Source organism: Sapajus apella, unplaced genomic scaffold, assembly GCF_009761245.1.
Source record: "Sapajus apella isolate SASKATOON/1434 unplaced genomic scaffold, GSC_monkey_1.0 scaffold163, whole genome shotgun sequence".
Classification (NCBI taxonomy): domain Eukaryota; kingdom Metazoa; phylum Chordata; class Mammalia; order Primates; family Cebidae; genus Sapajus; species Sapajus apella.
In genome coordinates this window covers 1,421,687-1,446,180 of record NW_022437103.1, presented here as the reverse complement: position 1 = coordinate 1,446,180, position 24,494 = coordinate 1,421,687, and the positions used below count along the sequence as shown (strand labels likewise).

Sequence of the window (24,494 nt, the reverse complement as noted above, 5' to 3'; positions counted from 1 at the left end):
AAGGGATGGAGAATGGCGAGAAGCGGGTAGACATGTTTTCCTAGTAGAACTAGAGGGTAGATAAGAAGCTGCACCCACAGAGGAGGTGGCTGAACCTAGGAGGGGGATTGGGGGAAATGCTGAGACTCAGGGAAGGAGGAAGGTGAGCTTGCAATGGGAGAGGCAGGGAAGAGAGGAGATGCTTGGCTCTCCCAGAGGCTGATGCTTGATATATTCGGAATTCCCCATATGGTGGGGATGCCAGACTTGTGGATAAGTAGCACAGAATAAGGGATGGATTCATCATTTTTAGGGGCCATGTGCAAAACTGGTTCTGACCCTACAGGGAAGAAGCAAAGTTTAGAGTTTCTGTGAGGCAGGATGGAGCTCATTCTGCAAGGAGACAAGAAAAGAGTCTGTATAAACACAACAGGGGCATGATGGATGGGATATTTTGACTTCTTAGAGCTGGCATCTGCAATGTTCCTGACAGCATGGTCAGACCTAAGGAGCCTTATGTCTCAGACAGGCTCTGTGACACACTGGAAATTGGGGAGACATCTGCAAGGTCCAGAAAGTTCTCCTGGAAATAGAAGAACTTGGGGACCCAAGGAAAGATTTCAGTACTGCCTTTTACTCAGCATGGGGCTGAAAGAGAAGGATTGAGAAAGCTCTGGGATGCCAAGGAAGTGAAGATGATATTTTAGGAATGGAGGGTATTTCATAAGGACAAAGCTGGAATCTGGCCCGTCCTGCCACTGTTGGAGCTTCTGATTTGATCCTGTCAGGGCCTTGTCCTTAAAGGGTTCTTCCCCATGCACAGGGAGCTCTAGGCATGTACTCGTGCTTGACATTGTCACCAGTACTTGGAGGCACTGAAGTCAAGGCCATTTCCTATGTCCACCCTAAGCAGGGCTCAGTCAAGTTCTAAGTAGAAATAGCAAATAGATAAGACTTACCACAGTTCATCCTCCCCTCTTTCTCATCTCCACAGTTACGCTCCCCTACATTTCCATAGCATCACAATCCCCTGGCATTAGATTTTTCTGCCTTCTCCAAGGGTGACCCACCCGATCTGAGAGATGGGCCCATGCCATGACCAGGAAGCTTGTCCTAGAGCCCACCTCCAGCTCCCATCACAAAAAGTGGCACAGCACCCTCTCCAGGTGCTCCTGCATTGGTGTTTTCAGGCAGATTCAGGACCCAGCCACGTTATTCCTCAAGCAGACACAAGAAATATATTGGATGCCTGGCATAGTGCCGTGCACCTGTAGTCCCAGCAACTCAAGATGCTGAAGCAGGATGATTGCTTGAGCCCAGGAGTTTAAGTTCAGCCTGGACAACATAGCAAGACTGCCTATATTTATAAATAAATATAATGATGAACTTAGTCCCTGTTTACAAATAGGCAAATAGGGAGGTGGAGTGTTCAGCAGGTCCAGAAGGGCGACTCCCACTGTCTCCTCTCGACTTCCTTCCTGGTTAGTAGGGATTTGAGGCTGAGCCATTGCCAGCATCCCGTCTGGATGTCCCTCCTTCTCAGCTTAGGCCAGCAGCACTATAAATGCCGCTGTTTCCATGCAGCTGTGCTCACCTGTCCCTAAGCCCAAACTGAGTTACAAATGCCTGTGGCTTGAAGGAAGCCAAGTGCCCCATTAGAATGGCCACATCAGGCATTTCTTGGAGTCCCTTTCCACTGTATCTAAGCCAGCAGATTTTGTTTTCATTCTTGGAGCATCACTTGAAATGTAGAAACACACCTGGTCTTAATTCTTCCCTCAACATGACATGCCCTTTTGAAATCGTACAAATAACAATGTCTGATTGTCACGTTCAATTGCAAGCATTAACGTGAAATGCTCCAAAATCTGACTGAAGCCAAATATTAGGTCATAAGTCCAACATTTTGCTGAGAAACTTGGTTACTAAGAGGTTCAAAATGTATATCTTTTTGTGAGAAAAGTTGTTTACCAGCAGGAAAAAATTTCAAGGACTGTTATCTTCCTACATGGAAGGAGACAAATGTATGTAATTTTGCAACCTGGGTCAGGGTCCTTTAGGACTTCTGGAATTGGATTGGTTGAGGAATAAGGCCTTGGTGTAATATTTGGATTGCTCCCTGAGGTGGAAGTCAATGAGTGGCACAGGTGTGTGTCATTTCTTACAAGGTCATTGGGCAAAATTATCTAAATGTCTGGGAGCAGGCTCTTCCCACTGCAGGAGGTCACACTCTGCCCACAAATCCCTCTAATGGAGAACTTCTGACAAGGAATTGCCATCTTGGGCCATGGGCACTTGGGGTCTTGAAAGAAATAAAATCTTGACTAACTTCATCAAAGTAGCTATGGCACTCTTTGGAAAGTCTCAGTGGACACGAAGACTCAACTGAACAAAGGCAGGTGGCAGGGACAATGCCCTCAACAATGCCAAGAAGCCTGTAGCTTGCCAGAATGGCCTATTACTATCTAGGATGCTTCAGTGCTGTCACTAAGCCCATAATGAGGCCCCCCTCATCATCTAGTGCGAGCTATGGTAAAAAGGAAAGAGGTGGCAGAGAGGTGTCTCTGTGCTACTATAGCATCAAAGCCAGGCACTCTGCTGCATTAACAACATTCTACTTTATTTTAAGATGGCCAAGTGACAGTGCCAAGTTTGCATCTCCTGCCAAAAATAAAGCAGCTTGCATTTGCTCCGAGAGCCCAAACTCCAGGCAAAGTTAGAATTGTGGTTCAGGATAGAAGAGAACCTCTGCTGTGGTTGTGTGTCACAGAGTAGGACTTTAGCTGTGGCTGCAGGAAAACTCCTGATGAAAGAATCTGTCACCACTGCCCTGATGTGGAGACAGTAACACCAGAAACCACCTGTGTGTTCGTATATATGTTTACATGTGTGTGTACAAACATATGCGAGTGTGTGCATGAATACATGCACATATATTTATGGGTGCATGTATGTGTGTATTACATGTCTGTATGTGCACGTGCACAGGCGTACGTGTGTGCATGCATGGGGGTATGTGTACAGGCATGTGTATACCTTCATGTGTGGGCAGTAAAAGACAAGTGGCAGAAGGCTGGCATGTTACCATAACAGTCAAGCCCTGTCCCTAACGGATTTTTCTCCAAGCACAGAAGGCTCTAGACACGTGCTTCTGCTTGATATTAAGTCGCCATTCCTCTGGGGCACTGAACTCAGGGCCATTTTCCACATTGACCCCAAGCAGAGCTCAGTCAAGTTCTAAGTTGAAGTATCAAGTGGGTAAGATTTGCCACAGTCCTATTCTCCCCTATTCCTCATCCCTAACTGTTATGCTCTCCAACATTTCTGATCTGAGAATCTCAGTCACCTGGCATTGGATTTTCTGTACTCTCCAAGCTGAGCCCTCTAATCAGAGACAGAGGCCCATGACACTGTGACCAGGAAGCTGGTTTTAGAGCCTGCCTCTAGCTCCTCACCCCCTCCTGAAATAAGATGTTTTGTGGCTGGCTTGCACGTGTTTTATGTCTAGTCAAAGTGAGTGGCCTCAACCAATGCTGGCATTTGTAGGCCAGAAAACAGTAGCAGAGTTGCTGTGCTGTCTGGTGGGTAGGAAGACCATTGAGGATGGGTCCGTCAAATCCCACCATCAAGATGGCTCGCCGGTCAAAGCTGACACAGCTAGCCAGGCCTGCCTGACTTCATGGTAATTTTGATCTTTCAGGCAAAGAAGGGGAACTACGCCTTCCTGTGGGATGTAGCCGTGGTGGAATACGCAGCCCTGACGGATGACGACTGCTCGGTGACTGTCATTGGCAACAGCATCAGCAGCAAGGGTTACGGGATCGCCCTGCAGCACGGCAGCCCCTACAGGGACCTCTTCTCCCAGAGGTAGGCATGGGTAGCCAGGGGGCTTCAGCTGCCTCAGGACTCTAGTGGTCGAGGGTAGGAGAATAACCTCTTAGATGATAAGAGCCAATGCAAACTCCTTTGTTCATCCCATTTTCCTAAGCACCTACTATGTCCCACTGTTTCCTCCTTTCTCAGCCTCAGACCCTATGGAAGCATATGGCCCTGCCAGGAAGGCCCAGAGTCTGTGGGATCTCTGATGTGAGCAGGCAATGCCAGCACAGGGCATATTAGCACATGGGAAGGACATTCTCAGGATGCTAGGGTAGAAGTGGCAGAGAGGGGCATCTCACCAGACCCAGGATACCTGGGAGGACTTCCTAGAGGAGGGGACACCTGAAGCCTGAAGAATGAGGAGGAGTTAGCCAGAAAAATGAATAATTAGCAGGATCTGATCAGGCCCTACTAATCACCATTAAAGAGAAATATATCTATAAAGTGGGAATAGTCAATGTGAAGACTTTTTAAAAAGTAGGGTTAGAGAAACAGAATGTCTCCATATTTATCTGCATGTGGCTAGAGGGGTCTCTGATTATAGGGCAGAAGTTTCCTTGTCCAAGGAGATGCTATCTGCTGGAGTGAGGGAGGGACATGGCCTTAGCCAGAAAGGGTGGCCTTTTTCCAGTAGTCAGCCTATGAACAGGGGCTCCTGTCCCCAAGGTGTCTAAGCCTTGGGCCATCTTCTTGCACATATCTGTGAAGCGCATTTTTCTGGGTGAAGAGATGAATCTGCAGAGCCAAGTGAAGAAACTCTCAGGGCAGGCTCTGCCTGAGTCCACCCAAATCCAATATGAGGCAGAAGCATCTGAATAAAAAGGCTGGCATCGTGCCAGGCTCAGGGGCAACCCTTGTCAGCTGATGAACGCTTGAATTTCAGCACTAAGGAACTTCTGTTTGGAGAGGTGAGAGTCCTTATAAACCATTTCTTTAAGATCCCACAGTTCAGAGGAGGTAACTAGGAAATCCAAAGTCACTGAGCCAGCTGCTGGCAGAGCTGGGAGTAGAATCGGTGTCTTCTGAGCCCTGGTGCTGTGCCCATGTTGCTGCTGAATCTCCAAGGCCCACCACCACCCTTCTCCCACACTCTAGATGTCCAGGTTGGGTCCTTCTTCTCATGAGTACCTGAGCCTCAGCCCCATTAAGGGAAGGCTGATGAGGAAGGCCTGCAACCAGTCCATTCAGTGGCTTGTTTGCAAAACTGAGGGAAAAAGTAGGGCTAATTAAGGTAAATGAGGCTTTTGGGTTTTCTCTTAAATTTAATCAGGTATACATTCTGTTCCTCCCTCTGCTCTCTGGAGCAGAGAAGGATGGCAAGAGGGAAGGAGGAATAGTGATTTATCAATTGCTCAGATTAAATGCATGAAGAAAGAATGGCTTCTCTCCAGGATTTATAACACTTTGGTGTTCTTGAGGTTCACACCAGTTGGTTTTCTGAGATGGGAGGCTCAGTGTGATTCCACAGACCATCAACCTCTGAGCATCTCTCTAGAACAGATGGTAAGAGAGCCCATGGGGCCAACCAAGACTGCTAATGTGCCCCAAGACAGTGCTCACGGAAGCACAGGGCCCCAGCGAGGAAAGGTTAGAGTCCCCGTGTGCTCACACTGCTCAGCTGGCTCCTGAGAGGCTGCTGAAGTGAACACTGAAACACTGGAGAGAAGAGGCAGCAGGCATTAGTCCGGGAGCCCTGGTGTCTGCTGGATTGGTGAATGGAGTCAGAGCAGAGGGAGCTCCAGTTAGGTCAGAGCAGAACCTGAGACTATTCAACCTAAGGAAGGTGGAGATGAGTGGGGAGGGGTGTGGCTGCCCACCTTCAATATCGTAAGCCTTTCTGGGGGCAGACAGAGTGAGATGTCGTTTGTGTGGCTTTAGAGGACCAGAGCCATAGCCAACTTGAGGTGTGTGACCCCAGAGACCAGGCTTTCTGGAACAAGCCTGCCCACTACCTGCCCACTCACTGACCGTGTGGTCCCTATGCAAAACCTCCCAACAGAGACCCCATGGGCTGCTCTCCCGACTCCAGTAGTCACCATAATCAGACTTGACTAGTCCAGTTTCCATGTCATTTTGGCAAGTAGTGATTGATTACTATTTGCTTTCATCGGAAGACATGTGCTCTGTGATTATAAGGAAATGTCACCAGTGGCCTGTGCTGGCCTCCCGCAGTTTCCTCATCTTCCTGCATGGTACAGTTCCTCCTGGGCTGGAATCATCCCCTGAGTGGGGACACTTAGACTTCAGGTTGTCAACTTACTGCTGCCAGTGTTTCTTTAAAAGGACCTGTTGGGCCGTGTGTGGTGGCTCCCAGCACTCTGGGAGCCTGAGGAGGGCAGATCACTTGAGGCCAGCCTGGCCAACATAGCAAAACCCTGTCTTTGCAAAAAATGCAAAAAATTGGGTGAGTGTGGAGGCACACATCTGTAATCCCAGCTACCTGGGAGGCTAAGGCATGAAAATCACTTGAACCCAGAAAGCAGAGGTTGCAGTGAGCTGAGATCATGCCACTGCACTCCAACCTGGGTGACAGAAGGAGACTCCATTCTCAAAGAAGAAAAAGAGGCTTTGTTGTATGGTCCATAGAGAACTGTGAGCTGCCCCTACCTAGGCCATGCTTCAGAGGAGTGAAGGGATAGGTCCTGAGAGCAATGCCTCATGCCATTTGCAGAAAACAGGTACTGGTATAAATGGTAGGTCCCAGCCTTATGTGGAACCGCTGTAACTGTCTTTCCCTTCCTCCTGGGAACTAAACTATTCCTTTGAATAAAGATATATTCCTTTGCTTTGGCAGAGGACAGGATGAGGATGTATGTGCGTGTGTGGCAGGGCTTATGTGCTATAAACAGACCTGCAGACCACAGCATGCAGAGTGGGCATTCAATAAATATTTAGCAACTTAATAGCCATTTATTGAGCACCTACTGTGTAGCAGGCGCCACAACTATTGAATAGAAAAAAGCACCTGCAATCATGTCTGTCTGGAAAATAGAACAACTGGCTTCAAGAAGTGGCTATTATCGCTCTGGCTTACTCGTAAGTGGGAGTATGGATTATTATGGTGTGCATTAGTTTAGCCTCATTCTCAAAGTCATTTGTGCCCAGGACTTGTTTTATCTTTCTCTGTCCCTTGCATATTAAAATTTCCTTTTCTGTTTGTTTAGGTTTTTTTGTTTTATGGTATACTTTCCTATAAATTGCCTTACTATCATTCTGGGATAAGATTGGGTAAAAAAAATGCATACAATTATAGGAAGCAGGGAGAAGAAAAGGTCAGCCAAATTAAGCAACTTGCCTAACATTGCACAGGATATACCTAATGAGTAGAGAAGTAGGGATCTGACCCCACAACTGCCATCTGGCCAGGGCCTCACCATTCCCTAGAATGATGAGGCTGGTCCTGGGAGAATAGCCTGCTGTTCTGGAAAGAGCATGGCCTCCTGGGTCAGAATGACCCAGCTCTGATGAGCAGCATTGCCACTTTCTAATTGCAACAGTGGGCAAGTCATCTAGATTCTGAGCTCTAGGTCTTCGAGATGTAAAATAGACATAATAAGAACCACTTTGCAGGCTGTTATGAGGATTCAAACAGTGTAAAATGATCAGCTCCTACTGTGTCCTCAATAAAAGGTCGCTCATGTCAGTGCTGGCAGGATAAGGCTACTGGTCAATGTGGCCATCAGACTGACAACTACTAACCTGCTTTTATGGAGCTCTGATTACTGGCTGGATCTCAAGTGAACTGTCTGTATGTGTTCCCTCTTCTCATTTTATCACAATATCCTGTGAGGTAGGTGCATTTATTATTACCTCAGGCTTTCGTGATGAGAGAGCTAAATTTTAGAGGCCCTGAGCCTGGATTTGAATGGATATCCATGAACACGAAGCTCGGCTGTCTATCCGTGGCCAGCTAGTTGTTCAAATCCTGACCTCCTGAAAGGCCCTAAGGTCCTGCATATCTGTCCCTGGGGTTCCTGTAACTGCCAGGAGGCTTAACTCCCTCACTCCTACCAACAGAGACTTATTAAGGCCAGTGAACAGGCAGACATGCAGCCATGGAGTTGGCCCGACACGATCGGAGCCATGTGAGGTGGTGCAATGCTACGGCTGCCCAGTTCACCAGGCAACATGCCATGAGAGAGGTCTTCAGTGCTCCAGGGCAATCTAAGCATGAGCCCAAACCATAGAAATGCGCATGTATCTTAACAACCAAGTCCCTGAATGCACAGCCACATTCTGTGTCTTATATGCTGATCAGTGCCCTGAGCACTTAATGGACATTATATCAATATCTAACCACAGCCATCTTAGTCAAGTTTTCATTACTCGGTTAGTACACTCACCTGTTTATTGACACAACAGACATCTACTGATAGCCTTAGTGGTGCCAGCCACTGTACTTGCTCAGGGAAAACAGAGCTCCTGTCCTGAAGGATCTGCTCATCCAAGTGGGGGTCAGCAGTTTATGTTGCAAAGATGAAAACACTGAGCTTTAGTAGAGGCAAGTCTCTGGTCCAGGTGAGGTCTAGTGCCTCCAAAGTCTATCTTTGCACTGGGGCAGGCCATTTCCAGCCATCAGGAGGCCATGCTGTGCTGGGCCCATGATGCTGCCAGGTCTTGGGACCCTCTCAGGGCTGTGGACCTTGTCCCTCTCAGGGCTGTGGATCTTGTCTCAACCAGACACAAGCCCATGCGTGGGAATTGAGCACAGCCTCAGGTCTGTGTTCACAGCTAACCTGCAGTGCAGGTCCAGGGTAGAGATCACACACCTGTCCAGTGGGCAGTGACTTTCTCCCAGCTATAAACATCTGCTGCTCTGTAACTACACATACTCAAGAACTCAGAGGGATCTCTACAGATGTTATCAGTCAAATGTGTCACCATGGATCAGGCTTAAGGAGCTCCTCTTCCCCATGGAAAAGTTTGGGTGTTTGAGGTATGGGTGCTACCAGCTACCACTGGCTCTCTGTTAAGATTCCTGGGCTCCAGACAAAATACCACAACCAAAGAAAACCACAATGGGGAATACAGAAGCGGAATGGCTTGTCCCACCGTGATGAAATCGAAAGCCCTCAGAGCCTCTTAGAGCCCGTGTTCTGGGCTCTGCCTTCTCTGTCGTCACCTGACACCTGCTCCCGTACCACCCAATAGCCTTGTTGGCCATTTTTCCACTTCTTAAACGTCCTAAATGCTACCCCAGACTTTCACATGGGGTGTTAGTCTCGGGAAGGTTCTTCCTCTCCACAGTTGAAAGCCAACCCTTGCAGCCTCAGAATGACTTTGGCAAGACATTTCACCCCTCTGTGCCTTGATTTCCTTCTCAGTAAAATGGGAAAGTAGGAAGAACCATCTCAAAGAGTTGGCATGAAAATGAGGATTCAACACCATTTACCAAGCATGGAGGGTACTCCCTGGCACGTAGAACATGCTAGACCCATGTGAGCTGTTTTATGATTAGTCATACTTCAAGCTTCCCCTTACCTGTCGGCTCCTCAGCGAGGATTTCTGCAATCCTCCTGTGGACACTACCCACTACGTGCTATTTCCTAGAAACTCTACTTTGATTTGTTGTGTTTATCGCAGCTCTGCCTGCACTTTGATTGAGCTAATTGTTTTAGGGTCAGTGTTTGTACCTCTAGACCATAAGCTTAGCAGTGCTGAACATCATACTAGACAAAGCACAGGAGGCCCTCAAATCAAATGCTTATATGAATGATTTGGTGAATACCAGTGGGAGAGACTTAGGCTATAGTAATGAAAGTTCAGAAAAAAAGCATTTTCATGTTCAGGAATATCCCAAGTCCACGACCTAAATGTTTGCCTCTTTCATTTCTGTATTTCCCAGTTTTATCCTGAGCTCTTGCCACAGAATCCCTGTGATGGACCTTATGTGATTTGCTGTTAGATTTTATCCTTGGGCAGTGAGATGGGGTGGGAGAGGGCAGGGGGGTGCTGGGGAGGGAAGTGACAAAATCTAATGTGAGTGGGGAATAACACTTTACCTGCAGTGTGGAGAATGGACTGGGAAGAGAAGAGCTAAGGCAGAAAGCTGCTAGGATGGCTCAGTGTTGTTCGTTGGGGGGGGGGGGCGCAGTATGGTGGGTCAGGGGCCAGGGTCCCCGTGGCTGAGTTCAGGAGGTCGGTGGCTGTAGCTCAACCTCGATTGTGTCTTACAGGATCCTGGAGCTGCAGGACACAGGGGACCTGGATGTGCTGAAGCAGAAGTGGTGGCCACACATGGGCCGCTGTGACCTCACCAGCCATGCCAGCGCCCAGGCCGACGGCAAATCCCTCAAGCTGCACAGCTTCGCCGGGGTCTTCTGCATCCTGGCCATCGGCCTGCTCCTGGCCTGCCTGGTGGCTGCCCTGGAGTTGTGGTGGAACAGCAACCGGTGCCACCAGGAGACCCCCAAGGAGGTCAGCACCCTGGGGCCTGCCCTCCCTTCTGCAGCCTAAAGTCAGGAGTGTCACACTGGGCCGTTTGGAGGGCAGACCCTTTCTAGTTAGTGTTTACCTGAGTCATCATGTCTGGAGACAGCAGTGTTTTATATTCGGGGATTTTGCTATTGCTTCATTCTGTTTTTAAAACTAAAGAAGACATGTAGGGGATGTTTTCATGCTTAAACAAAGTGCTGCAGTGCCAGCCTTAGCCACTAAAGTCCTGTATTTATCTATAGAGCAGGTACAGCATGGGCAGCGCCAGAGAGCCCTTCCCTACCCTGCCCCGCCCATGTGCCTCCACCCTGACCTGGAGAGATCACCTGTAGGGTAAGAGAGGAGCCCATTCCTTCCTGATTCTCTTTGACTTCTCACCAAGGGCCACAGGGCACTGCTCTCCCAGGGCACCAGGGGATCCCTGTCCCTCCCAGCATTCCTTTCTCCCTACCTTCCTCCTCCTCGCAGGGCCCAGCCTTGCCCCTGTCCTTCCTGGGTACACCCAGAGGACACTGTAGCTCTGTCTAGACTCCAGGTTCTGGGCACACATCCCTTCCTGTGTGTGCCAACTGCAAGCTGGTTCTGCCCCTCCACACTTCCTTCTTACTGATATTTTGTTCTTCTTCCTGAGATTTTGTTCTTCTTCAAGCTCCTTTTTTTTTTTTTTTTTTTCTTGAAATAAAGCCTTCACCAAGGTTCCCTGGAGACCTGGAGACAGTTCCCCTAAGGGAGGGAGGTAGGGAGTGTCATTTGGTGATGATGCTTTGTCAGCAGAAACTACACACAGGCACATGCCCAGCCACACCACCTGTGGGGCTGTCTCTCCCTGCCACATAGACCTCAGCTGTATCTAGAACCACAGCTCCGCTTAAAGACTCTGTGGGTGCAAATGGATATAAACCTCAAACAGGAAGTGGGAGAGCATCCTGCATCAAACCCAAATGCACTTCTGTTTGGTTTTTTTGTTTTTTGACTTTTTTATTTTACTGGAGGCTCAATACCTAGCAGTTCATTAAATGATTTCAGAGGTAGAAGATCCAAAGGACACAAAAAGTAAACTGAGGCAGGAAAGAAAAACAACCAGGAGAAGGTAAGAGCTGGCAGGATCCTTCTCAGCCTGATTTTGGGCAGGGATTTGGCACCTCTGGACAGGAAGGGTGGGTCCACCACCTCTGTGACCTGGGTATCTGGCCACATCGCGTCTTCTATTCATTGGTCTGTAAGCACGTTCCTGGCAGGTCAGGGGCTAGGACAGGGGTGGGCATCCCTCGCTCCTTTACACAACTCTGCATTATACCAGGTACTGAGCTCTCTGTCCCTACACTGCTTAACTCAGTACATCTGCAATATTTGGGAACATCTGTCTTTCTCTCTGGCCTTCTGTGTATCTCCATGCAAGGGAATGCAAAGCTGGGTCCAGCCACAGCCTCGGTGGCTGTCCTACCACCCCTGGAGCTCAGGAGGAAAGGAAGGCCAAACTTTGAGAAAAAGCCTCTGAAAGGAACAGCTGATGATTCTGTCCCAAGCTTCTTTGGCTACTGGAAAATTTTGTGTAAAGAAGTCCCTGGGAGGGACAGTGAATGATTCTGACAAGCAGTTTTAAGAAAAGCCTGCACGTATCTCGCCTCTCCTTGTCATGTCAGCCCCCTCCATGCCATGGCCAGTGTGCACTCTTCACCTGCTTGTCACCACCCAGGTCTCTGTGCACAGAAGCATCAGTGGGCCGTCACAGTGTGGTGGCCCCAGAAGGATGAGAAGGATGGGAAAGACCAGGCCCCCAGACTGACGTATGTTGCACCCACTCCCTGTGTTGTTTGTTTAAGGTTTTGCTTATTTTCCCTAAGTCTTCAGCCTGGTTTCCTCTGTGCAAAGGCCCCTTGTGTCAGGGGAGCAGGGGAGGGTCTCAAGGTGGGTGAAAATTACATTGTCAGGAATTTGTCTTCCTGGGTAGCTGTGGGCAAGGGTGGGAGCCCAGAGACACAGGTTCAGGCTCAGCCCCGGCCTCTAGCCTATCATTTGTGAGCCACATGCAGGGAGAGCTTGTCCTTTGGATGGGAAGTCATTGTCTGCTTTTAGCCATGTCCCATCACAATGCCTAGATTAGTGACAGTTTGGACAATCTCAGCCTGGACCACCCACAGTTAATTGTGGTGTGTATGTGTGTAAGAGAGACAGAGAAAGAGAGAGACTGGTGAATGTTAAAGAGACTTAGGAAGACAGAAAAGAAAAGAGAAAAACATGGGGAGACGAGGAGACCAAGGGATAACCCAGCTGTGAGGGACAGCTCCTTGCTGGTCATACATCTGCCTTTTATTTCTGGCTTCTACGTAAGTCCAGAATCTCAGTTATGAAGTGATGAATACAATAGCCCTGCTTCCAGAATGTGGGATGTCCTTCCCCTGCTGCCAACCTGCTTCCAGATAGGAATGGGGACACATGGAGGGAGGCAGGTTGGAAAAGCACAGCAGCTGTCTGTCCTCCAACCCCTTCTGGTATTGCTAAGAAGGGTTGCATGGAAATGTTCCATCTTTTTCCTGTTTTTATGGGTTTCCAAATTTCAAATGCAATGTCTCCTTTCCTTCTTCTCTCTTTCCCTTTCTTCCTTTAATATGCCTGCCCATAGAGACCCAACCCCTGCCTTCAGGGAGCTTATCTCCTTGTGCACAGGTGTGGCAGAGAGCTGGGCCCAGCAGTCTCCACCCATTGATCAGGCTGACCTGCACTGAGCAGCAGGTATCACAGAAGTACAGAGGGCATCCATCCCAGCCAGGGCATGGTGGGGTCAGAGGGGTTAGGGGTGCTGGTTATTGAAGCCTGCTTGGGGCTTAGAGCTGTTAAAACTGAGTGTTGAAGCACTGGTACAAATCCTGGCTCTAAAGATGAGATAAGGAGTTGCATTTTTGGCAGGGTGAACAGCATGGAGGTAAACAAAGTCATCATACCTCCTGGAGCTCCAGGGCTGAAGTGTCAACATGAGGAAGGAGATGCTAGCTGAAGAGCCTGGGGAGGGAGACAGGGCCTGCTCCGAAGGACTTAAATGCCAGACCGAGAGGTTTTGACTTCATCATGCAGGGAATAGAAACCAGGACAGGGCTCAGAATCACAGTGTTTTAGAAGCGTATTATTAAAACCTACATAAAATAATGATGGTATTTAATCCAGAACTACTTTGTGCTACTGGTTGCCTGTGTTTTATGGAGCAGCATTTGCAAATAGGAGAGAGTGTCTGGTTAATCTTTGAATGTTTCATATTGAGACATTGGCAGCATTTCTTAAGGGCTAGAAATCTGTCTTTGGGCGGAGCCCAAGTTGTGTTTAATGGCTTGCTCTAGGGTGTCGTCACAGTTTAGACACCTACTTGAAGAAGAGTAGTAATGTGTGTTCAACCCCTTAATATTCATGTAGATTTGAGCTCATATTTTTTCTAAGGAATCAGATGATTATGTAGTTACCCAATGCAGGTGAATGCACCAAGCTCCCTGGATGCAGTAAAGAGCCACCCGCTAGATTTATGGGGCATGTGGAGCTATTGCTCTGAGAATAAAATATTCATGAAATGAAGATGAGAACTGTACAAATGGGAGACGACATGAGGAGTGAGAGATGAATCATCCATCACTGGGCTAGGAGTTGGAATCCTTGTTGCATTCTGTCTTGTCTGTCCTCCCCTGGCCCTGCTTGCACTGCACACAGGAGCTGGCAGAGGACAGAGGCCAGAGTGGCGGGTCAGCAAGGGGCACAGGAGTAGCCGGCCTATCTGTTCTGGCTGTGGGCAGCCTCTGTCTGCATGCCCCCACCTGCTATGAAAAATTTGATCCCAGGGGCCCTCCCTTCTTCAACTCCACACTTCCTTGCCTCTACTCCTTTGATGTCTTCTTAAACTGCATGTAAAGAGTTTGCCCTTCTGCACATTTTTTCTTCTTAATTTATGCCAACCCGACAGTGTCTGGCCCAGGGTCATGCTTGGCTGATGGTGGCCAAGGGGCTCCTCCATTCAGAGGTTCTGGGCCAGGCAATGAGGAATATGGGGGAGACAAGCGACACCTTAGGGCTCCTTCCCTGTGCTGGGCAATCTTGTTAGCCCTCTTCAGCAGTTGAGGAAGGCATCTTTATCCCTGGTGAAATCTTTCTCAGAAGTGAGAAGGGTAGAGATGGGATGTGGACTCTGTGTCTACCTCTGTACCCCTGCTTTCTCCCAGGGGCAAGCTTGTCAAAGGCCAAGGACCTGTCCTTTCCACTGGATATGGGCATGAGCCCATTGGGCTCCTAGATAGCATTTGCCAGAGGGCTTGGGAATGAAGGGTGTGACCCGGTGCTCTACCCCGGCCAGGCTCCTGGCTCCCGACTTCTGGCTACAAATTTACATTATCTGAACCTCAGTCTCTCTCTTCTGCTGGAAACAGCCTGGCCTGAGAAGTATGCTCAGGAGCAGATGGCTTAGCGTGAGAGTAAGAACAGTGAGTGTGCACATTTTAGCCCAGGGCCTTCCAGTGAGAAGCCACGGAACACTTAACCATATACCGCTGTGTGTCTCAAAGCCAGAACACTTGGCAAAGCCTCCCCTGCCTGCTGCCACCACTAGCTGCCCCCTTGCTGGGTGTGCTCCACATTGCCAGTAATTGTTTACCTGCCTGTCTCTGCTTCAGATCTGCCGTTGCCTCCTCACCTCAGCATTCCCATCAATTTGCCTTCTCTCTGGAAAAGTGGAAGCTCTCGTTAAGGGGTGGTGAATATAATTGAAGTATTGAGCACTTTCTATGTGCCAGGGACCAAGATAGATGCTTTACCAAGAACGTTAGCTCTTCTGGTAGTAGGAGCTCAAACACATTTATTGAATGAATGAACTAGTCTGGACACCCATAAAGAAAACGTTATTAATGTTAAATTGTTGTGTAATCATTGCAGCTGGATCAATGGCTTTCAATTCTGGCTGCACATCAGAGGTGATTAATTCTGGGACTTTTTAGAAATACAGGTGTGTGGGCCCTGTTTCCCAAAGGGTCATATTAGGGAGATCTGGAGTGCCATAATTTCTAAAATCTACACATGTGCTTCTGATATCCAGCCAAGGATGAAAACCACTGATCTACGCCAACATTCCAAGGTGAGGAGCTACTGGGGGTAATGGAATTTGAGTAGAATGGAGTCTCACTGGTGTGGGGAGGATGAATTCCTTGACACACTGGTGTCATGGAAAAGAGCCCAGGTTTTAGGCTAGGTGTACTGGCTCGTGCCTGCAATCCCAGCACTTTGAAAGGCCTGTTTGAAGCCAGGAGTTGGAGAACAGCCTGGTCAAAAAAGCTAGACACCAGTCTCTATAAAAAAAAAAATAATAAAATAAAATAAAAATTAATTAGCCAGGTGAGGTGGTATGTGACTGTAGTCCCAGCTGCTCAGGAGGCTGAGGCAAGAGGATCGCTTAAGCCGAGGAGTTCAAGGCTGCAGTGAGCCGAGATTGCACCACTGCACTCTAGCCTGAGTGACAGAGGGAGATCCTGTCTCAAACAAACAAACTAACGAAAAAGGAAAAGAAAAGAGCCCAGGTTTGGGAATCTGGTAGATGTGAGCTCTCATCCTGACCTTCTACTTACTGTGGAATTGCGTGACCTTGAGCAAGCTGCCATACCCCTAGCCTCTGAGGTTCATTTCTCAGTGTACCTGCTACTACCACCCATGGTGTGAAGTCATTGTCGGCTCGCTCTCATTGCCCTCCCTAAAAAATCTCCTGATCAGAACTCTTTCTCCTGATGTTTTGAAAAACTGCCCAGCATCTCCTGAGATCATTTCACTTACATACTTGAGCTCCTTTGTCCTTACCCAGCCAATACTCTCAGTCCCCCAGCCCAGCCCAGTGGGATTGAGTAAGTCTTGGGAGCAACACTGAAGACTGTGTTGGTGACATTTCTCCCGGCCCTTGGGTCCCATTTAGCACCTGATTGGTCTCAGTGGTAGCAGGAGAATGCCACCAAGAGCCAGCTCAAGTCAGGGGGAAGTCCCTCATCCCCAGTTTTGTTCCTGCCCAACTTAAAGTAAGAGCTGTTGGACTCCAGGCAAAGTCTGTTCTAAGGAGTCCCATGTGTAACAGGCTGTTACAAAGATGATAGTTTAGTTAATTACCGTTTTCCAATACACTGTATTATTTCCACGTTGGTGAACACCAGCTTAATTACAGAACTTTATCTCTGCAAGACAATGCCTGGGAGAGGTTTCCTAGTAACCTCTGTTGGTGCATCTGTTATCATGTTTAATATGGGATGAGAAACGCAGAGCTGGAATTCAGCCGGATTCACGGGTAAACACAGTCTGTGAATTTTATGTCATATTCAGGGATGTTTGACTAGGTCAGTTACCTACAGTAAATTAATGAAGACAGCAATAAGTTTCCAAGTCTCTTTCCACAGCTGTCATTACCTGGCTGAACACCGAAACCTTGGGATAATGAGGATGTAAACGGATGTAGTTCACATTAAAAAAGCCCATTATTTGAATTTGCATAGCATAATAGAATGCACCATTTTGTCTAAAAGATGGATAATTATTCAAATCACTCCTGCCTCTTTCCTTGAGCAGGCTGATTACTCCTGTCTCCTCTTTCCTTGACTGGAGACACAGAAGGAAGAGCCAGACATGATTTGATGAGTGCTGCGTCTATGGCCTCAGGTGATACAAGCAGACCGTGCTTCTAGGGTCTCCAAACCGGGCGGTCTGTTCTCTGCGCCTGAGCTCTGGCTCCCACAGACAGCAGCAGGAGCAGGCACCTTAAAGGACACATTGTGAGACACAGCAAATGGCTGCATTTGTTTTCCAGAAAAGATTGGAGGCATTTGCTGCAGTTACACACTTTTTCTTCTTCAGTTAAACAACCAAAATAAGAGGCTCGAGATGGCACCCTCCTCTCCCAGGATTTGTCCTGGTGTTGGAACTATTAGGAGTAATGGAATTTGAGTAGAATGAGGTCCCGCTGATGTGAAGAGGATGGATTTCTTGATAACCATTTGGGTGGGAAACCCCCTGGAAAATGTGTCCATTTGGTGCAGCCACTTTCTGCGTGTCCTGACAGAGAGACTTTAAAGGCTAACGAATAACTGCAATTTGGAGTTGGTTCCTGCTGCACGGCTTTGCAGTCCTTAGAACTGCTTCATCCATCCTTAATTTGAGGCAAGCAAAAAATAATAATAATAATGGATAAAATAAACTTATGCACGCTCTTCCTTCAGAAATAACAGACTAGCAGGGAACTAGCTATCTCCACAGTCTCAGGGCCGGCCTTGATTCTAAATGCTCCAGTATCACTTGGTTCACTCCCACCGCTGCATTTACTGTTTCAGCTTGGTGCCTGTGGCCTGCCACTCGACAGTCCACCACCCTCCAGTGTCCTCTCCCTCGCACTTCAATGGTGCAGTCATCTAGCTCAGAGACCTCCCTCGCTCACATTTTTCTTCAGAGAATTTTAGCTGGTCTGTCTTCCCCTGAAGCATTCATGTTTGTTTCCCTGGCATTAAGTAGAGAGCGTTCTTTCATCCTGGCCCGTACTTCCAACCCCCTACCTCCCTGTGGCTTTCTTGGACAGGAAATTAATCTTTCCTTCTCTCCAAACTCTGACAAAACGGGAGCATCTTCTGAATGCCCTGGCCTAGTGCTCAGTTGACTGTGAGGAAAAAAGGGCCAGGCCCTCTCTATCAACGGCCAGGAACCAGAGTTGAGCGGCACTGGAACCAAGACACCTGCTTCCCACTTCAGTTGAGTCTATTTGAACTTTATTTTTTTTCATCTTCAAAGGGGTCCTTAAAGCCCTGAAAGGAAATTAGAAAGGACGAACAGGGAAGATTGTGCAACTGATTAGTTACTAATTAGTTCTTCCAGTGGTTCCCAGGTCATCAGTTTCCCCTCCATGGAAATGAAAGTTTCTGCCAGTGAGGGTGACCAGCTTGTTCATCTGTCTCCAAGCTTTGCTAGATGCAAAGAGAAGAAAACGTTATCTTATTAAACCCTTCAGGTATCTGAATTCCTCTCTCAACTTCTTTAGTTTCCAGACTTGCTGGTACCTGTTTTGTGCCCTTCATACATTTTGAAATGAAAATGCCTTATAGATACAAATATTCATCAAAACGTTTGTGTCACTGAGTCTGGCTAATGCAGATGATTCTGTATCCACAGTTTAGCAGGAGCTCATAGCAGCCACAAGAATGCTAGAGATGCAGGCTTGATGCTGGACAGGAGTCAGGGCCTGTGTGGAGACCCAGCACCCAGCACTAGGAGGATGGCCGTGGAAAAGAAAGTTTGGCTAAGTGCCGCTGCTGCAGCAGCTGCACCTGCTGCTTTCTGTCTCTCTGTCTCTGTTCAGGATTCAGATTCAGTCTTACTGTCCTTATTTGGGTCAGGATTCTGTCTCTTCATTAGGTAGCCTGTCTCCTGATGGCCTGTCAAACTGTTATCCAGTGGGCATAGTAATTCCCTAAAAGCAATAAACCATAGACTTCTTTGGGAAGAGATTGCTGATACTGAGTGGTGCTAAGCCACTAACACGCTATATAACCGTTATAAAATATTCCTACTGTAGTCTTACATGCAAAAATGAAAACAAAGCAGACAAAATAGAACACACAAAAAGGAGCAAAGTCCGAACAGTGCTGACTCAACCATGGTGTAAGGTAATGAGGAAAATAACTTGAATTTGGTTTGCTCTATATTTTACAACACTTCGAAGGAGTCAGCATAAACATTGCAGGGATGATATTTAGCCTGGCATTCTCCAGCCAATTTCCCCAATTCCCCCATGACACTTGCCATGCAGAAGTGACCCTAACTCAGAGATGGTCTCCCAGCACCAATGAGCTGAGCTCTGCTTGTGTGAGTGGGCTTTAGATCACTGGTGTTGTGGCTGTGAGGCTGTGCCAATGGTTTCTGATGTCATTTTCACCTAAGACACAAAGCCACATCCCATAGTATCCTCCACCCTCAAACCAATTGGCTCTCTTATTCTCAGATTTCCTCCTTCTCTGGAAGGACTTGTCAATTCTCTTATGGGTGTGGTCAGTTTTCTTGTCCTGGGAAAGAGTCTGAGAGTGACAGCAGGTGTCTCGTCAGAAGCTGGGCTCTGTGTGTCAACCATGAACTCACGAAGTATGGAGAGAGCAGTGGTTCCAGCTTCTATATCCCAAGGGACGTTGAGACAAGGAGTAAAGTGCAGAGCACTTCACCTCCTTGCCTGAGGAATACTGGGTTGACCCTTCATGGGGATTAGCCCTGTGATTCATGCACTCATCCGGCAGGGGCGCATTCCCATCTTTCAGTTGAACTTCTAAGGGGTGGAAATCCTCTCCTGCCATCCCCACAGAAGCTCAAAACGGTCACTGGAATGACTCTTAGATTCATGAGATTCCTTCTTTTTCCTTTCAAAAGTGTATTCAGGGCTTTCTATATTTCTTAGTGTTTCTAACTCCCCTGGAAGGTTAGACAGGGGATGGATTCCTTTCTCTGATACATGATGCCAGCATGAGACTACCTGCAGGGTTGCCTGGGAGCTAAGTTTTGGCACAGTATTTCTCTAGGAGTTTGAGGCAAGGGAGAGGTCACTGCCTTCCCTGGCGCATCAGCACCCATGCTGCTTACAAAGGCCCTGCAGCTTCAACCTCACGGGGAAGCTCATATGGCTCCTCCGCTGGGCACCAGGTCCTGTGCCCACCTCACTGCGGGGAAGCCAAGGAAGGTGATGACATCTTCCTTGAGCTTTCAAGCAGTTTGTCTGCCTTTAATTACTCTGACATTGTAGGCAAATTATTATTTGAAAGGAATGGTATTTGTTGTTTTGTTTTCTTAAGCAAATAAATGAACCAAGTGATTTCCTATGATGTCACTCACTGTGGTGAGACAATATCACGTGTGAGATTACACACTTTGGTAGCCTTGAACCTCATGAAACCAGGAGAGTCAGCTGACCCTGGAGAAGTCCAGTTCCTCACAATCTCCACCCAGGAACCCATGCCCTCTTACCTTTCCAGACAGGGACATGTCCCCGTCCTTGGGCTGCCTGAAGAGGTTGCACAGGGAGGACACGGGTCGCTGGGTGAGATAGGGCTTCTCTCCTGCTCCAGGCCTCCAAGCTGCCTCTAACACTCATGGGCCTTTGACTCTTAGGAGTCATTGACCCTTCCTGAGTCTGAGCCTTCTTTTGTGTAAGGGGTGGCAATGATCATGCAAAGTCTTTTCAGCATTGTGATCACTAAGTGGCAAATTCATGGGGCACCTTAGAGGCTTAAGGACCATTTTCTTTATTCCTGTGGAACTTCATCTTCTCCTGTCTCTGCCTGCTCTTCAAAGCATCTTGTCCTAAGGGTTTCTTCTGGGTATGGCAGTGATTCTAAACTGAGTACAGAGGCAAGATGGGATGCAGCCAAGGCCTGTTGACAGCATCTTTGCTACGCAAGGATTATGTTTACCCAATGGCTTCCCCAGATAATAGAGGGTTGGCCACATAATTGAGAGGAGGTAGGAGCCACATGAGGGGGATACTCACCCACAACCCAACAGGCTGACCAGGCCTGGTGCCTCCAGATACCCAGAGTTGTAGCAAGCCAGCCTTGACTCACTGTTGGGGGCCCACCTGACCTTCCTGTGCCTTCCCTCCAGGACAAAGAAGTGAACTTGGAGCAGGTCCACCGGCGCATGAACAGCCTCATGGATGAAGACATTGCTCACAAGCAGATTTCCCCAGCGTCTATTGAGCTCTCAGCCTTGGAGATGGGGGGCCTAGCTCCCACCCAGACCTTGGAGCCGACACGGGAGTACCAGAACACCCAGCTCTCGGTCAGCACCTTTCTGCCAGAGCAGAGCAGCCACGGCACCAGCCGGACACTCTCGTCAGGGCCCAGCAGCAACCTGCCGCTGCCACTGAGCAGCTCGGCCACCATGCCCTCCATGCAGTGCAAACACAGGTCGCCCAATGGGGGGCTGTTCCGGCAGAGCCCGGTGAAGACCCCCATCCCCATCTCCTTCCAGCCTGTGCCTGGAGGCGTTCTTCCAGAGGCTCTGGACACCTCCCACGGGACCTCCATCTGACCGCGCCGCCTGCCCTCCTGCCCACCCTCCCACCCACCCGACCAGCAGAGCTTTTTAATACAAGAAAACAACAACACAAACCACACACACTCGCGCACACACACATACACAGAGACTCTTTCATTTTTCTTGTACATATGTGTAAATAATGACAGAATGGAGTGGGGTAAAAGTGTATTTTGAATATTCCCAATTTTCGAAGTCAGTAAAAAAACACAAAAACTGTATGAATGACTTTGTAAATTTTGTTCTATATGAATAAAAAGGCAAATTACTTGTGATCATTCTGAAGTGCCAAAGGAGCCCCCCGTTCCTGGGCCTTTCTGAGGGCAGGCGGGGTGACCAGATAAGGACCCTCTCCCTGCTGGGGGAGAAGAAAAGATGAGGAGCCCCCCATGCTGCTCGCTGCCTTGTCCCACAGCTTTGCTGCCCTGTTTCTTTGCTCCTGGCCCCTCATTCTTTTTAGTTTCTCAGCTGGATACAGGGAGTCTGGAGCCCGCGTTGGGCTGGCCCACTGGGTTGCTGTGCTGTAGGGTGATCAGCTGTTCTGGGTAGCCTGGGACCAAGGAGGTGCCCTGGACTCAGGGCCATCCTGTCCTGGACCATGCAGGGCAAGATGGTCACCGGCCGTTTGTGTTGCAGTGTGCCTCTGTCCCATGGGCCCGAGAGAAACTGACAATTACCCGTAGTGAGGTAATTGAGAACTTTGATGCTGAGCTGTTCTCATATCATCCTGTTGGCCTTGCTTTTTATTTTCTTTTCAAAATTAGAAGAATCAACAAATGATAGCATATGAGGGAAGGAGGGCAGACTCCATTGTTGCTGCAGGGAGGCTGGGCAGAGGTGGGGTTGGTCTGGAAGAAGGTCCCTGGGGACAGGAAGTTGTGAGGTGCTGGTTAGTTACATAGACCAGGTGAAGTGATGGAACAAGAGGCCAGGTAGGGGAAGAATATTTCCTTGAGTTTGGGCCCATGGTCCCAGGTAAGAAAAGAAAGTGTAGCCATAAATGCAGGGAGTAGAAGCTTTGTAGTGTCAGGTAAACAGATCCTGTTAGAAGGAGTTGGGGAAGGTGCCCAGGGGAGTGGACCAGCACTCCAGGTGATGGAGTGTGCTGGGAAATAGAGAAAAGAGACCATGTTTGTTTAGGAGGATGCCTGCCCCTTAGGTGAGAAGCTTAACTGTAACTCCCATCCACCAAAGAAGTTGCTTGTAGCCCCAAAAGTAAAGGCCTATCTCTCTCTGGGTCATAAATCCTCCAGGCAGTCCAACAAATAGGGCTGGCTCCAGCACAAACCCTCCCTCCCAGCATCACCACCTTCTTCAGACCAGACCAGGAGTCTTCCTCAAGCAGCAATCCAGCCCAGAGCAGGGGCCCTCCCCACTCAGGGCATCTGATATGCTTTGAGATTCCCAGGCCTAGCCTTTTGCACGTGCAGCTGTGGAGAAGCCCTCAGTTACCTGGGAAGCCCGGTTTTGTACTCCTAGGACAACCTAACAGCCCCCTTCCTTCAGCTGCCCTTTCTGGGGCAACTGAACTACAGAATCGGGGAAAGAACCATTAGGAGTGCAGCTGGGGGAATCTGAGTTGTGCCACTTCAGTTCTCCCCTAAAGACAAAGGTGATTCTGATCTCCTGACCTGTCAGAATGGAATAGACAGCCCACATCTTTCACTGAAGGAGTTGGAGCTCCTGCTGCCAGCAGTAATCAGGGAGCTGAGAGCCTGGGTCTGCAGTCATGAAGAAATACAAAGTCCTATTGATTGCTTCTTCTATAGCCTTGTAGAGTTTCTAGAGAGATGTATTTATGACGGTGATAACTAGCCCAGGATTGATTTCTTTCCTAAAGTTCCTAGTGACATGATTGAGCAGTAAGGAACGGCCACATCACACAGTCAGCTAAAAGCACCATGGGAAGAGAGAGTGTTTATAATTATGTTATTTATCTCTGGATGCTGAGAATGGTCTGATATTCATGCTACCAAGGCAATCCATTGACATTTCTCCAATCAGAGCATGCGGAACTTTGAGCCAGGCATGCCCCTAGAAGCCTAGGTGGGCTCCCATGAACCCGAGGAAGAGCAGGCTTTGTTTTCCATCAGCACTTTGGGGGCCCTGCCCTGGATGGTCAAGTTTTCATATATATGTGTATATATATATATATCTATTTTTTTAATCAAACTCTGGTCTCACTGCCTTATCTCACACCTAACTCTGTTTCCCCATCAGCCCCTGAGATGGCCTGTCTTCTGGGATATAGCATGGATGTCTCTTTGGATAGCTCTGCTTAGAATGAGCGTCAAGGAGGAGAGAGAGGAGATGGAGGGGGTGCGTGTGTATGTGTGTGTGTGTGTGTGCGTGTGTGTGTGTGTGTGTGTGTGAAAGAGAGAGGGAGAGAGAGACAGAGAGAGAGAGAAAGACGAGAGAACCAGCATCTTCAAGAGAAGTATTCTGCTTATACAAAATCCTTTACACCCCATGGTGTTATTCTTCACCATGTTTATGTTATTTCTTTAAAAATTTTCTACCCTTGGCATGAGGGGAAATGATTGATATTCAAGCAAGTTCTCTAGGAAACAAAATCTTCCCAACTCAGATTTCTGTGTCAGCTCAGAATGTATCTTTTTTTCATGCTTTGCTCTTTGGATTTATAACTCTGTTTAGACTATTCCATACATTTTAGGTATATTTTGTGCCTTCAGACACTGCAAATAATAATCAGCATTTGGATTAAAGTTGTTTAATAATAAATCTTGTCTTTGCTCCCTATGCTCTTATTCTCTGGGGTGAAGAAATACTTATTTCTGGGCATGCTGAGATCATGAACTAAATTCTGTGCCATCGGCAGGGACAGTCATGAGGAAAACTCCTCTCCTCAAGGGGGTCTCAGATATGCCTGGAGGCGGGGTCATGCCTTCCTCACCCAGCACATATCCAGAGTTCCCTGACACCAACCAGGGGACAGTGTGAGGAACAGGCTGAGCAGCAAGTCTAATTTTTGGTTAACCTAACAGTGTTCTTTAAAATGTTAAGTTCTTGGAAGAGTCTTAGGAGAGAACTGGGTCATCACCATACATAGAGAAGTGCTCCCATGGCCTGGAGGAATGAACATCCTTCTAACTGTCAGCTGACTGTGCTGCCACTCT

The 24,494-nt window shown here is 48.2% G+C and overlaps 1 protein-coding gene across 3 annotated transcripts in view; it reads left to right on the top strand.

Annotated features, from left to right (window-relative positions):
• Positions 1 to 24,115, top strand: part of GRID1 (glutamate ionotropic receptor delta type subunit 1) — a 771,066-nt gene extending 746,951 nt beyond the window's left edge. For 2 of the 3 annotated variants that reach the window (XM_032266950.1, XM_032266951.1), the window contains 3 exons: positions 3,680 to 3,846; positions 10,035 to 10,275; positions 20,923 to 24,115. In XM_032266950.1, the coding sequence (XP_032122841.1) occupies positions 3,680 to 3,846; positions 10,035 to 10,275; positions 20,923 to 21,351 (837 nt within the window). In that variant the 3' untranslated portion in view covers positions 21,352 to 24,115. Of the gene's footprint in view, positions 1 to 3,679; positions 3,847 to 10,034; positions 10,276 to 10,535; positions 10,627 to 20,922 lie in introns of all 3 variants that reach the window. The other variant, XM_032266952.1, reaches the window with a different exon arrangement.
• Positions 24,116 to 24,494: the final 379 nt, after the last annotated feature.